The 17185-nt window shown below is 40.5% G+C and overlaps 1 protein-coding gene across 1 annotated transcript; it reads right to left on the reverse strand.

Moving 5' to 3' along the window:
- Positions 1–806: 806 nt before the first annotated feature.
- On the reverse strand, positions 807–12717 carry PKIB (cAMP-dependent protein kinase inhibitor beta). Its single transcript, XM_009950423.2, has 3 exons — positions 12703–12717; positions 5988–6141; positions 807–892 (listed from the first exon to the last, which is right to left on the reverse strand). Exons 1-3 carry the CDS (start codon positions 12715–12717, stop codon positions 807–809), a joined length of 255 nt encoding a protein of 84 aa, XP_009948725.2.
- Between the last annotated feature and the right edge of the window lie 4468 nt (positions 12718–17185).

The raw sequence follows: 17185 nt of genomic DNA on the forward strand, positions 1-17185 counted from the left end.
GGATTTTAAATCTTGTCATAGAGGAGTAACATCAAGGAATCAACAGAAGACAGAACAGATGCTACCTATTTAATTTCCACAGTGAGATTAAACAATTCTAATCACTTACAAACATGGCTACTTGACCTCAGATACACATGAACAGCTACAATATTCAGCCTGAAAAACAGAAATGACAGAAGTGGCAAGACTGCTGAAAGTGGGAGAACTGAGATGACCTGCCATAAGCAGAGTTTAAAGAGAGTTTCAAAACAAACACTGGTGTTTAAGCAGTTTACAAAACCTTTTAGACACAGGAGGAGGAGATTAAAAAAATGGTTCTTTTTTTTATTTCTCACACCCATCTACATGTGCCTAATGAGAACAAAAATCTCAGGACATAAATTACAGATAATGTCTGTAATCTAATACACACTTAATATCATCTTAAGGTGGGGAGGGTGAATACACCTCTGTGTCAGAGAGAAAGAAGCTATTTGGGGAAATTATGAAGCAGGATTTTTATTTTGAAGCAATCATTAGTTCGTGGTACATTTGCTAGGTATATTAATTGAAACTGTCAAAAAAGTTTAGTTAGGATGAATACTGTAACCACAAGATAACCCAAAACAAGAGATACATTGTTTATTTCTCTTCCCCTTTGGATGTGTAGAACATTGGTTTTGAAGGACAACAGTAGAAAAAGCAGTAGTTCCACGTTAATGTCATCTAGGTACAAGTGTGTTGCTACCACACTTCAGAAGGGGCGACACAGGGAAACTGGAAAGTCTGTCGACGGGTTTCATTAATCCAGCAGTCCTTAGGTGTTAGGAATCATTGCTTTTTCCTTCCGCCTCTTGACTTTCCAGCAAGGCTTTGGATGACGGCACTTCTCCACCCTCTGCTCCTTCATCTAAAAAAAGAATTAAACATTTATACAACACACATCCCACAGCTTTTTTAATGCAGCCAAATATTTGGGTTCACTGATCATCTCTGTTTGGACTGGCTCTTGATCACCACACTCATGGGTGCTTTAGAAAGAGAGATTAACATGAAAGATAAAGAACTTGCAGAGGCGTCTTCCAAAAGCAACTGTCTGTTGGTGTTGATTTGCCTGCTCCTTGCACATGCTGATCAATGTGCATTTGGTTGTAAGAAACAGATTGGAGATAACTTTTTATCGTTATTATTCTTTTTTTTCTGGGTAATTTCCAAAGTCAAGTTAGAATACTGCATTCCTCTGCTTGGTTTCAGTTTATGAACATGCCAGCTATCTGGGTGACCTTCTTTGCCAAGGAATACCTAGAAGAATTCACCCTGTCTTCACAAGAGGAGGGAATTTGTTGTTACTCTGCTTTGGAAGTTCACTCTTCCATAGGTTAGAGTTGAATGCTTACATTGATGAAGTGAAATTTTCTACTTTTATATGAATTTTGGTTTTGCTAACATTTGAATTAGGGGTTGTGAAACTATGTGAAACTTTGGGTCGTGAAACTGCACAGCCTGTTTGCTGATGAAAGAGGAATGTACGGAAACTGCAGGAACCGCAGGAGCTCCCTCAAAGCTATCTCCAGATATCAAGGAAATATTAAGGAGACATTAAGGAGACATCAAGGAGACAAAGCTATCTACACATGCCAGACGTTAAGGAGATGCCTAGCAAACATCTACCTGACTGACTGTTACAAGAGGTTGCATCAGAAAAGGGGTCCTGGCTTGTGCTCAAGGAGGATTCAACTAGAGAACATCGTGGGGAAAAATACGGACAACCACTAGAGAACCCCGATGAAAGACCACCAACCCAGTTCCGCTTGATAGAGCATGTGCAAGCGGGAAGGAACCTATGTAAAACATTTCTGGGAAATCATTAGAACAACAGCGCCTTTTCAGGGAAAGATAATGAATGTATAATGAGAAAGGTCTATAAAGGCTGTAACCATGCGACCAAAAAGTGCGCTCACCTTTGCGAAATGATTCGTGAGTGCACCTAGCGCTGCAATAAAGAATGCCTTGCTTTCTAATATCTACACATTGGTCTTAAGAGAGTTACTGATCTGATATTTCAGTAACAACATGACTCTATATTAAGAAAAAAGCTCCCCAGCATACGTAGTCATTAGATGAAGACTTCCACGCTGTCGCTTTTGATGCTCAAATTCCCTCACTGAGAAACAAGAACTCCTCTCGCCTCGATTTGCTTGCAAAGCAGGATCATTTTCACGCTACCTTCAAGTCCCACATGGCATTACCAGTGCTAAGAGAACAGTTTGTATACCCAAATCTAAGACAGGCCATGGCTTTTGGGGGCAAGGAGAGGTCTGCTCGGCATATCTGGCTGTACCATCTTCCACTTTCACAGTTGTAATCTAAGGGGTACATTTTCAGCTGTTTGCCCTGGAGACTTGCCATGAAATACCACAAACAGCCAAAGGAGTTGTGTATCTTGGTCTCTACATATCACAGCAAATATATAATGCTGTACACAATTCATCAGCTAAAGCTCTTGCAGCACCTGCTTGATGTTGTAAGTCTGCTCAGAGGTTTGGAGGCTTCAGAGTTTTATATTGCTAAATTAAGAACTGAGCTATTTGACACCCTTCAGCATTACGCAGCACAGCACAGCACAGGAATCTCCTCTGTTGGCTGTTTCTGTGTGGGGTTGGATGTCTAATATTAGTGGAGTCTTGCAGACAGGGTAGATGAAAACATTGTTAGAGGAAATCTAATCTCATAGTTGGTAGCACTTGGGTGTGCAACAGGTGCTAAGCTGCTGAGTCTATCAAGATCAGTCACCTAGAAAAAATTCAGCAAACAATAAAGGTTATTGGCAGAATGGTGCCCTAATGCGGATTACCGAATGTGGGAGACCGGTATAGCTTCTTCGCTCTCAGACTTCTTGCAGACTCCTCTTCAACCTTTGGATCACCAGTGACACCAATCAACTGTTTAACATGGTTCCAGGTCCCAGGCCTCCCACCAGACCACCTGTGGGAAGTCTCAGCCCTCCAAAACTTACACACTATCAGAGTATGATCAGACAGGATACAGATGATCTTCATTTCAGAGTTAGGCTCTGAGATAAACGGCTGGTGCCAAAATCTCTCCTGTCCATCTCATGAAAATATTAATTTGGTGCAGCTTGCAGAGTACATGGAAATTTATATCACACAGTTATGATTCTTGTATATTCATAAAGAATAAAGCAAAGTCTCTTTTCTCTTCTAAGCTAAGACAAAAGGTATTAGCACATCCTGTTCTGACCTTTCACTATGACAGCAACTGACAGCATTTTAGAAAGTGAGGAAATGTATGATCCAATGAGCATTAGCTAAATTTGAAGCAATATGGAGAGAGTCCTCCTTACCATTTCCCATGATCTTCACTGAATCTTTCAGAGTAGGAAAAAAATTAGGGCATACTTTATATAGCCACATGTTCCATCTTCTCCACTTTTCTCATTTATCCAACTTCTTTGTTCTGAGCTGGAAGTGGTTTTCATTTTTTTTAATAACCCATTGTTAAAGCCAGAAACAGGCAAAAAGAGATGCCTGTTAGAGCCCCAAACATTTCACAGTTTCCCTGTCACAGCATTTGAACTTTCTCATTTTGCTTGCTGACTCTTCAGAAGTTTAACTTACAACACAATGAGGCTGAAATTCCCATCTGTTACTTGTGGAATTTGCAACCCCAGAAAGCATCCAAGCAGTCAGAGTGGACCTAACTGTATCCTGTATTAATTTCCTACTATCACTACTGCAAACTGCTGATAACAGAAACTGCTCTTTCCAGGCATGCTCTGGCACAGCTATATGTCAATGACAAAAGCAAAGGATAATTCCATGCTCTTAATTGTTCTTCAAATCCTGGCAGTGCTGGTCCTTGTATTTGTAAGAAAGCATCAGTACATTTTGCTAAAACTAATGTAGCTGTATTTCATTTCTTCTTAATGCATTGGATGGGCACTAGGAGAGGAGGATTATTCTGTCATGAGGTCTAAGTACTTATTTTATGCTGTGCTGTAACATTTCTTTTAGCAAGATTTTCACTCTTTCATGTTTATTTTTACCCAGGGGAAAAAAAAAAAAAAGAACAAAGAGAGAAATTTTGCATGCTTTAAAAAGTGTATTCTTTCCAAGTACTAAACTTCTCAGGGGCCAGAATGAAGCAAACATGAGGAACTTATCTACAGCTCATGTATTCTTTTGTGTTTTGTTTCACATGGTTAACATGGTGCATCTCCCTCAAGGTTCACTGCTCTAAACAACACAAAGGTCACTTACACATAACGTAGCAATGAATATTTCAGCGGGTTGGACTGGTCACTTCACTTCCACAGTTCGTGACACTAATAACAATGTAAATTCCCATCTACCTCGCCCTTGGTAAGGGAAACAGTTCTCTCCTGCTGGAGCCTGACCATGCCGGGCGGAAGAGCTATTTGGAATAAAAAACTCCATAATACTTGAAAACCAAAGCGTTAAATGTGAAGTGACTGTCTGCACTTTGTAATGGATTTCCAGTGCTCCAGTCGCACACCCCAGAAGAAGAAAATCTGTAGGGGCATATTTTTCATATTCCTAGGGAAAAATCCCTCCTTGAAACAAAGGAGTTTTAACTGGGCGCACGGGGGTCCCCACTTTACTTTCAATGTACTCTGACAGAGTGCCTGCCATCCTTCCCACCTGGTCTTACAGATTCTCCCAGTTCCCCTCACTGCTGCTCTGCAGCCTGAGGGTATCTGACCTTGTTGTCTTTCCCTTTTCTTAACTTCACCCTCTCTCCTTCACAAATATTTGCACTTTCCTTTTGAAAAATTAATGCCTCCTTCCAGCATCCATTCAGATTCTTATTTTCCTCTCTTTCCCAGGTTCAAGCCAGGATGTGGTCATTCAGTCCCTTCTCACTCCTCCTCGAAATGTTTTTTCCACCTGCCCAACAGTCCTGCGATGAGTCCATGTTAGGTTTACATTACAAAATCCCATATACATGAATATAAATTAAATCACGAAAGCAAGAACAACTTGTAATCAAAGGAATTCCCCCACCTCAGACTTTATGGGGCTTTAGGAGGCTGTAAAACACAATATCCTGTACTTTGGGCAACGTACAAGCAGGACCATGCATCCTCGGAGCCTGGGAATCCCTCCTATCATCTGCTTCAGTTCAGATTCATGGACCCTCCACTCCTCAGCATAGGCTGCCTTCTGCTGTGCTGTGCCCACACCATCGCTGCTCCTGGACGTGGGACCACCAGTTGCGGTGGCATTTGTCACAGCACCAACAGTGATGGACACGAGAAGATAAAATTAATTCCAAATCGAACCTAAAAAAGTAGGGGCAACCCATGCTCAGGACCGACCTATAATTCTCACTTCATAGGCATTAGAAACCAGATTCTTCTGAATCCGAAAAACCCCCTGAAAGTAAAAAGAACTCAAATGTAAAGCTGGTGTTGATTAGACCTGTGCTAAATCAACAGAGCACCTTATCAAATTAAAGGACATGGCAAAATGGGACACTGGTCTCAGATAGCAAAGCTGAAAACCTACCAGCAGGAGTAAATCACTGTAAAGCCTAATCTTAATGTATATGCCTAAGTTAAGATAGCTGTAATTGGATTAACAGTGTAGCTTGCTGTCTTGTGCTAAGTTATCTCAGTGCAGGAGCAGACCTTCATTTATAGCTGGAGCGGTGGTTTACCAAGATGCCCAGCAATGCAACTGTGTTTGCTCTTCCTCAGGGGAACTGGAATTCAGTTCCCAGCACCTTCCCCAGGCTGCTGAACACTGAATCTGTGGGTGGATATGGCAGACTTAGTCTGGGTTAAAATTAACTTGTCTCATCAGGAGGTACAAGTGGTAACTCCTTTGGAAGGTTGAATTTAATGCTAAATGAAGAAAGAAATATTAGTATTGACATCAAAACCACATGGTGGCAGAAGTCTTAAGGAGAAAGCAAAGGACGAGTGCATAAAAATATCAGTTTCTTGAATGTGCATCCATTACCTTCTGAAACAGAGAGCTCAGCCAGTTTGTGCGGCAGGTCTGAAGTCCCAGCACCAGCAGGAGAGCCCAGAATATCTGGTAAGGCGTTCCGGCGGCCTGCCCGTCCTGATGCTGCAAAATCTGTGACCACAGGCTCCACATCAGTCATTGCTGACTCCTTTCCTCATAGCAACATCTGCATATGTAACAAACATAAGAAGAAAACAGCTTTTAGCCCATTGGATGGGTGCTAATCACTTGCTCAACAGTACAGCAGTCAGAGGCTTTGCCAACGGATCTTTTGTTATTAAAAGCCACATATTTCAATAATGAGTGCTTAAGCTTTATTTGTGCCCCAGAAGAAGATAAAAGAACCTCTGTGCATTTCCTTATGTTGTCATTTGCACATCAGACTAGCACAATGAACAGCTCTGTACCTACAAGAAACCTGTGGGGTCAGCAACAGCCCTTTCTGCCAGCCGCTTGTACGTCTTTGTATGACCTGATCCCTCTTTTTAAGTGGTTTTGCCATACAACCACTCAGAAGGGAACTGAAACTCGATTTTGTCATACTGTCTCTATGAAGCAAAGCATGTTTTCTTTATTATTAATCTTGTTTAGATTCTTACCTAGAATCTTGTTAGAACAAACTCCTCTCACAGAGAAGCAAATTGTACCAAAAAGATCTCTCAAAAAACAAACTAAAACTCTTAATAAAATTTCTTTATCCTGCTGATATCAAACCATTTGTTTTCCTCTGCTCCTTGTTAGCTTGGTTTAACCTCAGCTTGTGCATGTGACTTCTATCTAATAAATAACTGAATCCTGGAAATAATAGAACCAACAGTGCTCTGCTCCCTCAATCCCTGTCTCAAAGTCCATCGAATTGAATGGGAAAACTCCTGCTGACCAAAATGGGCTTTGGATCAGGCATAGAGCTGTTTGCAGGATCACACCCCAAGGCGCCAGCTTAAGTGAGACACCTGGAGCAGAAGGAGGTGATACTCAGCTGCCAGTGGTACACAGGGACAGCGTGTGAAAACTGCCGTTAGCAACTGTATTATTAAGAGTCACAAAAGACTATCAATCATACCAGAGTTGTACACAATGATTTCTGATAATTAACAGAGTAATTTCTAATTAGTCATGAATTGTTAAATTAAAACCAATATTTACTTGCTCTATATGAATACAGTTCTGTGTGCAATGTGGGAACAGGAATGTCGTCTCTGAGTAAATATGGACAGTGCTTGGTGTGGGAGGGGATACAGATGGGGCTGGAGGCCAATCCACGGGAAGGCTGTCAGCTTTTGTTTGACAACTGGCTGTATTTAGAGTAAGAATTGGACAAGGAAAGTCTCAAATCATTTTAGCGCAGTTCATATAAGAAGCAAAGCATCATAGTCCCCTTTCTAAAATTCTGCTAAGGTTGGGAAATATCAGTGCTCTCATTTCATGGACGGAAAACAACAAGGCAAATAGAGATCAAACATGACTTGCTCTGATGTGCAGGAAGGGAGGGGCAGAAATTTGATTACTAATGCTGACCTGGCATTTCCATCAGACAGAACACTCTCCTTTTCTCCCTCAAAGTGCCTTTCAGCTGTGTCACTCCAACAACTCCAAGAATAAATATTCTTAATCTTCTTTGTATCTCTAAATACTTTGTAATAAAATAAATGAATCCTTTCTGGCAAGAAACGAAGGCATGAATAAAATCTGCAAGTCTGAAAGATGACTTGAACATGCAAAAAAACCACTTTCTTTAACCAAAGTCAGTAAACTTCAAATTCTGATCTGGAGATTCAGCTGAAAGTTCCTGTCTTGCATGAAAACAGTCAGGTCAAGTGCAATGAATCTTGTCCATTAGTAGCAAAAATGTAAAAACTATACATGGACATTCCAAGAATGCAACTTTGAGAAAATACACAAAGTTGTTTATCAACATTCTCGGTTAGCGAATGCATTATACTATGGGTATATAAAATGGGTGAGGTCAGCACTTGACAAGAAATATCAAAATACAGAGAATGAATCCATACTTACAGACATAGTCTCATGGCTTTGTGTGGGTGTGCATATTTGCTTAACTGTAGTTGTCCTAAATATATTTTTCCACATGCTCACCAGAGCGAGTAAAGAGACTGTAAATTACACTTCAGAACAGAAAATACTCAGGATCTCCTTTTGCTTAGTAAAGCTGTTAAAAATTGTTCCCAATTCCAAAATAGCAGTGTTGCTGCAGTTCCTGCCCATTTAATTTCAGCCACTTAGTTGGTGAGACAATAATATTCTTGTGAACTGACTGCTGTTCGCATAAAGATCTATAGAATGAAACACACCAAAGACTTTCTCAAACCTGTCTTGTGGACTTGTTTTTTTCTCTTTTCTCTCCTGCATGGATGTTTTGGTCCCTAAATGGTTACTTCTTAAATGGAGAAAATCTGCTCTACAACTCATGCTATATGAAACTACTCTTTTCTGTAGTACAGTTTCATCTTACCCACCTTGTGCACTTGTTTCAAAACCCTCCCTTTCCTCTCTAGCTCACCTCTTTCTCCCCTGATGTACTCTCTCTTAATTCCATAACACTAGACAGCCCAGGAAGATGATGATGGACACAGTCTGACACACTTTCATGTATGTGAATTCTGATTTATGCACTTGATTAAAAAGTGTGCAGAGACAAATCTAGAACATCTGTCAGACAGGAAATCAGCTGATCATTATCCTTCAGTCCAGTGGCCATAACAAACATAGCTATCTAAAATTAATAAAAGTAACCCATCCTTTATATGTGTAGCAGTTACCATTATGTTTCCACCTTTGTTTTTTCTATACTACACTTAAGGTACTAGAAGCTGTAGAGACGACTGAGTTCCAAAGTTAAGGGCTCCACTGCGCTAGCACAGGATGTTCTCCAAGTATATATGAGAGACGATGGACTACCCCTGCAAGCTTAGAATTGACATTACAAATAAAAACTTAAGTCCGTTTAGGTCCATATAAATCAAAACATAATTCCACCTCCAAACACAACAGACCATATTCAAAATAGCTTGCTGTTGTACTTTAGATAAACGGCATTCTGTTCTTTAATGTTCTAAGGAATTTCTTCAGTTTCATTCTGATGCTCTCTTGCAACAGTATTTTCTAAGGCCTACATCCCACAAGGATGTAGAGTTTCTCCACTCTCCATCTGTTTCTACCTTTAATTTTTATAAATATCGATTAGAAAATAACTGTATTTTGCATCTTCTTGCATCTGCTCAATGTAGTATTTTTCATGCTTCCTCACAGAGTAAATAATAATGACAGTCTGCACAGCATCTATTTTCCCAATTCCACTCCTCCTCCCGCTGGCAACATCTCTTTCAGCTTCACTGAACTCATTTTGCTGTAGCCTTATCCAAGTTAAAGATACATCTTGCCAATGTCTGAATGCAGTTACTTCTCTCAGCTTCCAAATTACTGTTGTCATTTTTTTTCCCATGTCACTGCTCACCAGACTAACAGTGTGCAGCTCTAGAAGCCTAGTGACAGATTTCCAGAGCAGAAGGTTCCATACTTCCCCCGCTCCCTTATTTCCATAGCAAAAACCAGGCCACCCAAAAGCAGAAGGGGACTGGGTGGAAAACAGAGTTGAGCATGAATGCAAGGTGTTTGCGGAGGGTCAACAGTAGGAAGGCAGGTGGACCTCCCAGGAAAGCTCATCTACTAAAATTAGAGACTAAAGGCTTTGACTGGCATTCCAACTAGTGCTCCATTGGTACTGAATGGTACCAGAGTAACTTTGCAGCTCATTACTGGGCCGTGACGTAGCACTAAGGGGTTTTGGAGAGTACTAGGTTAATCTTCTCATATAGGCCTCTGAAATCCCTTCAGGACCACCCAGAACACACAACAGGCCACTCAGGTGTGCAGGGCGGAAGGAAATGCTCTGCTTGTGAAAACTGGCTCCAACCAAAAGTAAAGCTCAATTACTCTACCTATGAGACATTTAAGTAAGTGTCCTCAGACGAAGCAAGGGCAGGTGAACCACCAGTGGGATTTTCTCTAAGCCAGACAGCAAGTTTGTTAATCTTTGCATCTCCTTTTGTTGGCAGCACAGCGAGCCCCTTGGGGGGAAATGAGTCACAGAAGTTGGTGAGAATTTATTTAAATAAATGACAAAGGAAAAGAACAAATAAGTCTCCTGAAACAATTTGTTTTGAGGATCAAGGGAAAAAATACGTTACAGTGCTGAGTTGTAGCCGGTGCCACAGCCCACATTAAATGTCAGTGCTGTCTCTTCCTCACCTTATCTGTTAGGAAGTAGATAAATCACCACCATATTTGTGAAAGCTCTTTTTTCTTCTAATCTTCTTACTGTCTTACACAGAGACAAAATACTGTTCTTGTTCTGCTTGGAAGGGCAAACTGTTCCTCAGGAAATGTCAAAAGGTTCCTGACATCGGTATTGTTGCAACTCCACACAGGAGACTGAAAGACCAAACACATCATTCCTTCCCGCTCTTCTCTCAAAAACTTATCTCTTAGGTCTTACGAATAGTCTCCGTGTGCACTATCAAAGAAAGCTACACTTCCTGAACACTGTTCCTTTTGAATGCCCCTTAGTAGGAACAAACTGGAAAGCGTGAAATCCTCTCACAAACACCTGAAAAATACAATAGACAAGTAGGACTTTTAGAGACAGATTGATTTTGTGTCTTGACGGCCTCTTACTGTAAGATGTGTTTCAGCATCTTCCTTTATTCAGAAAGAACTTTAGTCCTTTTAGTTGTGTTTAGTTGGGTTTTATTTACTGGTAAGTAATGAGTGTTCTCCAAGCACCTTTACCCCAAAAGCCTGTAGGTTCAAAAGTTTCTAAGTAAGGAGAACAGAAAACTTATTGAATGAAGTGCTTCCCACTGTGCGACAGAGATGAAAACCACATCTCCTTGCTACGCAGTTGCCATGCTTTCACATCCTCTTCTGCTGCAGCTGCATCCTGACGGCTTTGCCTCTCCTTCCCAAAGATCTCAGAACAGGAACATTCTCATTATACATGGTCATGTAATCCTTATGCTTTATCCTGAAGCATTACTGGACCACAGAAAAGGAAAAAAGCTAGAAAATTCATGCTTTTAAGGAAGACAGTCCAGAGATTATGATGATGGCTAACAGTAGCCTGGGCACTCACATTACAATTTTTGTGATAAACATTTATGTTACTTATTATGTCTTTGTAATACGCTCATAAGCCCACTGCTGGGAAGCACACAGAAAGCTAAGCAAGCGGTCTTTACCCATATCTATGTCAAACACAGATTGAGACCGATTCTGTTTGGGGCTTAGGACAAGACACCACACATTTCTTAATACACAGAAGCAATATAGGTAACTATACAAAAGTTCGTAGTGAATCACTGAGGAAAAAAATTAAATTTGTCAGCTTTCAAGTTTTTTAATACCTCACTAAAGTTGAAATTAGTTCCTTTTATTATTTCATATTAGAAAGATGATTTGGTTTTCCTGTACCAACGGAGACGGCCTCTCTAGTGCATGTTCTCTGAAAAATTAATGAGCTGTTTTCCCACACAGGGAAACTAAATTATATCCCATCAGTAAATCTAAGTTGCAGAAGCATGACTGAGTCCTTCTACATCTTCTGTCTCGGTCTGGATGTTCCAGCCCATATAACACACGATATTTTTGGGATGATATTTGAAAGTTTGGTATATCGTATAACAGATACTCACTTCTGGTTCTTTGCCATGTACACAGCTGGAAAGACATTAACACAAATGTCTTGTGTGTTTCTACTGCTCTGGCTACATGACCTACCCTACACTCTTACACCAGGGGCAAGATCCTTACTGATAATATGCAAGAATGGCTTCCATACATGATTTTCCTAGTCCCAAACTGGTCAGCCTGGGATACCAAGATGACACCATTCCTCCATTTCCTGCCTTGGTGATCTCAGAAGCATTGAATGAAGGTCCAAGATCTTGATCATGTTGTTCAGATGCTCATCAGTCTGGGGCACAGAATCTGAAAACCTTGGCCAAAGCTGTAGAATAAAGACAGGAGCTGATGAATTCTGCCCCTTGGTGAGTCCAATTCCTAGATAACTCTTGTCTATGCTTTCATCAGGAATGGTTGAAGGCGGGGAATTAATTTTACTAATGACCATCACAAACCTCACCAATCTTCAGCTCCAAATGCAACATATATCTTAACTTTTGCTGTCTCCTGTATACAATACCTAAAAGCATATGTGTGCATTTGTATAGATAGTGCAGCTGAAAGGACTGGTGTAAGCCAGTATGCCACGCCAGCATTACAAGGTATGTATGGCATGAAACCACTTTCTATACAAATGAAATGGGATGGACCTTTTTCTTCCTCAGACTGGTACTTTGAAATTTTCTGTTGAATTTCTTATCACTTCCATAAAGCCAATATTATACTCACGGAAAAGACGAGAGAAAAAAAAAGCTGCATAACTTATTTGTCATCCCGCTTTTACACTTCTGGAGAACGCACAGGTACCATGGTGTGGTTCACCCTCTACAAACCCATACAGAGTAGAACAGCTTTACTGTGAGTGGTGTTTCACCCTGAGTATGCACAGTGCTCTGATGCACGGAAGAACACATTACAAAACTAATAGCAGTTCTAAGTAATGGTATAATTTTCCCATTGGAAAGAAAATAAGGAAGAGAGGAGAAGGGGTCATGATACTGACAACTGAATCAGAAGTCATCTGCAGCAAGGAATAAATGAAGTGACATTAGCTGAAGGCAGTCAATACCAGGCAAGCGAGCAAGTCACTTCCCAAATGTCTCTGAGAGACCAAAAGCAACGACAGACATAAGATTTAGTTGACTTCATGGGAAATACAATTCAACAGGGAAGAAACTCTAATGCATCAGCGATGCTGGAAAGAAATCAAATGCATGCCCTACTTTGGAAAAAGAAATGAAGTTCAATGGAAACAAAACAACCAAACAAACAAACAACTGAATTCTTTGTCTTATAGTTTGTCCATTTATCCTCACAGAGTTTTCACTTCCTATTGCAGAATGTACAAATATCGTCCGTCCCACATATCCACATACCATTTTCTGAGTCCAGCCACAGAGCTCTACCCTTCCAAATCCTTTCTGAAGATTTGCATCTGGACTGAAATACAAGAGAACTTTGCCCACCCACAGGAACATAACTGAGAAATAATTTAGGAATTATTTAGAAATTGGCTTTAAGGATAATTTTGCAGACCCTGCAACTACAACAGTGCAGTTAACTTGTATTTATGATTTTTCGTATTGCTAAAGGCTCACAAGGAAATAACTATCCTCCAACCTCTCCAATATCCTTGTTCCTCAGCCTTTCAACTGGGAATTCTTTAGGGAAGAATCAAAGGACTTTTTCCCTCTACTTTGATACCTGCTGCCCCAGCATCCCATGAACGCTTCCTACAACACAGACAAGTCAACAGCTAGGTAGGCCAGCATATGCGTATGTCAGTACTGTATTCTTTATTAGAAGCAGTGAGGGATTTGGTCTCTGCTTGCCAGCTCTGTGGAAGAAAACTACTTTGACAAAACCACTGGGAAAGGCTGAGGCAGCAAACAACTTGGGGCATAGTGCAGTTCACTCACACAATGTACTCTAGTAAAGCAATTAGCACAAATATAAAATGCAATGGAGAGAAGATGAATTTACAATTTAGCAGACATATGAGAATGGGACAATCCTATGCCCATAACCAGCACACCTATGTATCCAAATTCTCTTACTGGAGAAGGCCCGAGTCTCCCTGAGATCTTACTGACATGAACGAGGAATGTTTTCATCCACTTCAGAGTGAATCAGAGGGTACCGCTATGTACAGGAGGTTCCCAGGAGTGGAGAACCTTGTGGAAGTGCTTATGGAAGAGAAGAAGATGCAGAGAAAGAGGAGGAGTTGCCTGGTAGGGCACAAAGGGCTGAAAGTCAGGACAACAATAACAAGAGAAGTAAGAGGCATAGGGAGCTTCTGTGTTTGGAGGAGGAGGAGAGGCTAAGTGAGCGTCTGTGTGAGATACAGAAATGACATGGCAAGATAAATGGAGACACGAAGAAAGGAGAACTCTGGAACCTTATTGAGGAAGAAGAACAAAATCAGTAACAACGAGCTTCTTTGGAGGGCAAGCAGGATGGAGGCAGGGAGGAAGAGAGGCTTGGTGAAGTCTGGGGTGTGTTTCAGGAGACCAGGTCTGCTGGAGGATGTGCTCAGAGATGGGCACGACAGAGAACCTATAGATTGGCAGCAAACTAGCTAGGTAGCAGTAAAACAGTTGTTTTTTTTTTTGCTTAAAAGAATAGGTGTGCAATTTTCCCAATAAGCCCACATGTAGGAAACCTGAAGACCCTGCACAAGAAGTACAAAGTCAGTTTACTACACCAAGGAATTTTTTTTTTTTTTTTTTTGAGAGCGATGAATTGTTTTGTTAACAAGACACGTGCCGCAATGCCTTGTTAACTGAATATGTAGTATTACAGACCGATGTTGTTTGGGGCCCTCAACAAGCGGCTGCAACACGCGCTTCTGCACAGACGTGGCTCTTTTTTGACCTGCCAGCAGCTCCCTTGCAGGGAGAAAAGCCCCTGTTTATTTCATATTCTAACCTCCAGAGGGTCCCCTGGAGGCAGAAGTGGGTTTGGTGAAAAGGGTTGTCTTGCCATTAGAAAGTCAGAAAGGACGCAAGCCAGTGCTTCTCTCCATCTAGCCGTTAGGTGGTACAGTCTGGCAGGGAGCAGGAACTGCATATGAACAGCAGCAGGCACCTCGCTAAGTCCCTAAACTTTCGAAGCATGGGACTATTTCCATTAACAAGCAAGAACAAGCTCTCTTTATTGTTTTAGTTATGCAAATGAAAGATGAAATTTGATTTTATTATCTTTGTCATGGCCAGACAACATTTCATAATTATATATAAAAACAGATTAATCATATCTTATTTGTATGATTCTTCCTTCTTCAAACTATGAGCTGTATTTTTTTTGGCCTGGATCAGCCCTGGAAAGCATCCCACCCTACGCACGGACTTCCTCCCTGGTCAGCTTCAGTTGCACCTTGCTGATGTGGAATACTTGTGTTTAGCCAGTTTTGCAGTCACAGCCCTTAGTGCTTCTTTGCCTGAAGACAGGAGAAGATACCCTGTCTTGTAATGACATGATTCATGCCTGATGAACAATTTGGAAAAGCTGAAGTGGAACCAAATCCAAGCACCATTCTTCTCCTTAAGCTGGAGTAAAACTTTCCTATTTAATTTTTTCATTTCTGCATTCTGGTTTCATAACGCCAAACACACACAAGGAAAAGTCACTCTTTCCAGACCAAGAAGTACTCACAGCAGTCTGTTCCAATAAAAAAAAAAAACCAACAACCCAAACACAAAAAAACAACCAAACAAAAAAATCCAACACAAGCCAAACCAAACCAACAAAAACTGAAGTGAAATTTAGTAATTCATTGCTACTTACTCACAGAGGTCTGTCTATAGCATTTAAAGCAAAGTCACCTTAACCCTTAACTCCAGTACTAATGTACTACCAAAAGCTAATTTTATTTTCTTTAGGACAGCAAGCTGCCACAGAGCCTGCTTGTCTTCGTCATGAGTGAGTTTGTAAGTCTAAGGCTCCAAGTTTCTATTATTCAACCAGCTTCTCTAAGCACCAAGCTGAAAGGTAAAGCAGTTGACAACTTCAGCTATTTCACTTGTGTTTATTGATGATGCAAGCATCAATTCCACCTTATTCAAGAGCAAATACTAGTCGGAGAGCTGCTAAGATACCTGGTAGACATCACTCCAACACTTCACTCGAATGTGGTTCTCAGAGTCTCAGCGTTCTTTGCTTTCATCATGAAGCTCTGCTCAACTATTTTACCCCTTAATTATTTATTGTGTCTCTTGCTTCAGTTGCTTCTTCTACTCCACAAATGGTCTGGGTTTCCTGAACTATTCTTCTGGCTCATCCACGAATGCTTCTGGAAATCCAAAATACTTCATTTGGCATTCTTCACCGAATAGGGTGTTGGAAAGAAAATCATGTTTGCTCGACTCAATAAATGTTTGGTTAGTTAATATTGTTGTATTAACTCAGTTGAAGGGTAGTAAAACATCTTTGACTTTGCAAATATAAGTGAACTATTGTAGGACAATTTTACAAAGCCATTATCAGCTTGAAGGAGAGCTGGTCTACCCAAAAGTTTTTCCAATGACATTTTTCTAACTAACAAAAGATATTTTTTCTCCCTAAAAACTTTGTCTTGCCCATGTCCTTAAGCCACCACAGGTGCTGGAAAGTTCTACAAAATAATTTTGATTCAATCTGGCCCTCAGGGGAAGATGAATGAACAGAGATCCCTGTGCTTTTCACAGTAATTTGATGGCTTTAAGTGAGCCCGGGCAGAAAACAGCCATTTGGCATGTGAAGTCTAATACAAACAAAATGGAGCTAATCACCAACTGCAAGTCACCAAGGTGCACTGAAGCACCCTTTAATGAGTTAGTGAAGTTTCCTACTGTTCCTACTGCTGTGCTTGACATGTCTGAGACTTTAACATTCACAAAGATGAAAAATCAATAGGACATATGGCTACATTTTGAGAAGTTATGTTATATGACTTTTCCGCACTGTCTTCTAAAATTGCATTTTAAATCTGGACCCTCAGTTCCCTGCTCCACACGTTCCTTTTATATCTTATTTATGCTTTACCATATATTTTTGCTTCAGATACAATATTTCTTCAATATTAAATGAATCATTTTTCATTTTCATTTCATTCTCCAACATAGATCATGCTTACTCTAATGCAACTCCACTCAGGTCACCTCCTCTAGAGCATACCTGTTCAATCTTGGTAGTAGTCCTGTTTACTGATTTTAATGAAATTACAGGTAGAAAAAAGTGCCCATCCCACGGTGACTCACCAAGAAAACAGACTGAGATTTGAGAAATGTGTCTTCCTTTAGGCTTATAATTTAAGTTAAATAATGACCTTGATTCGCAAGATTTCTCAATTATATTTACAATAGACTTTAACTTACAAATAAAAAAAATAAACTCAATCAATTACAGTTCACTGAAACATAACCTGATAGCATAGATTCACATTTTGATCCCGCAGTTATGCATGTACTTAACTTTATCTGATTGCAAGGCTTCTGTTGCTTCCATTGAAA

Source organism: Leptosomus discolor, chromosome 2, assembly GCF_034619465.1.
Source record: "Leptosomus discolor isolate bLepDis1 chromosome 2, bLepDis1.hap2, whole genome shotgun sequence".
Lineage (NCBI taxonomy): Eukaryota > Metazoa > Chordata > Aves > Leptosomiformes > Leptosomidae > Leptosomus > Leptosomus discolor.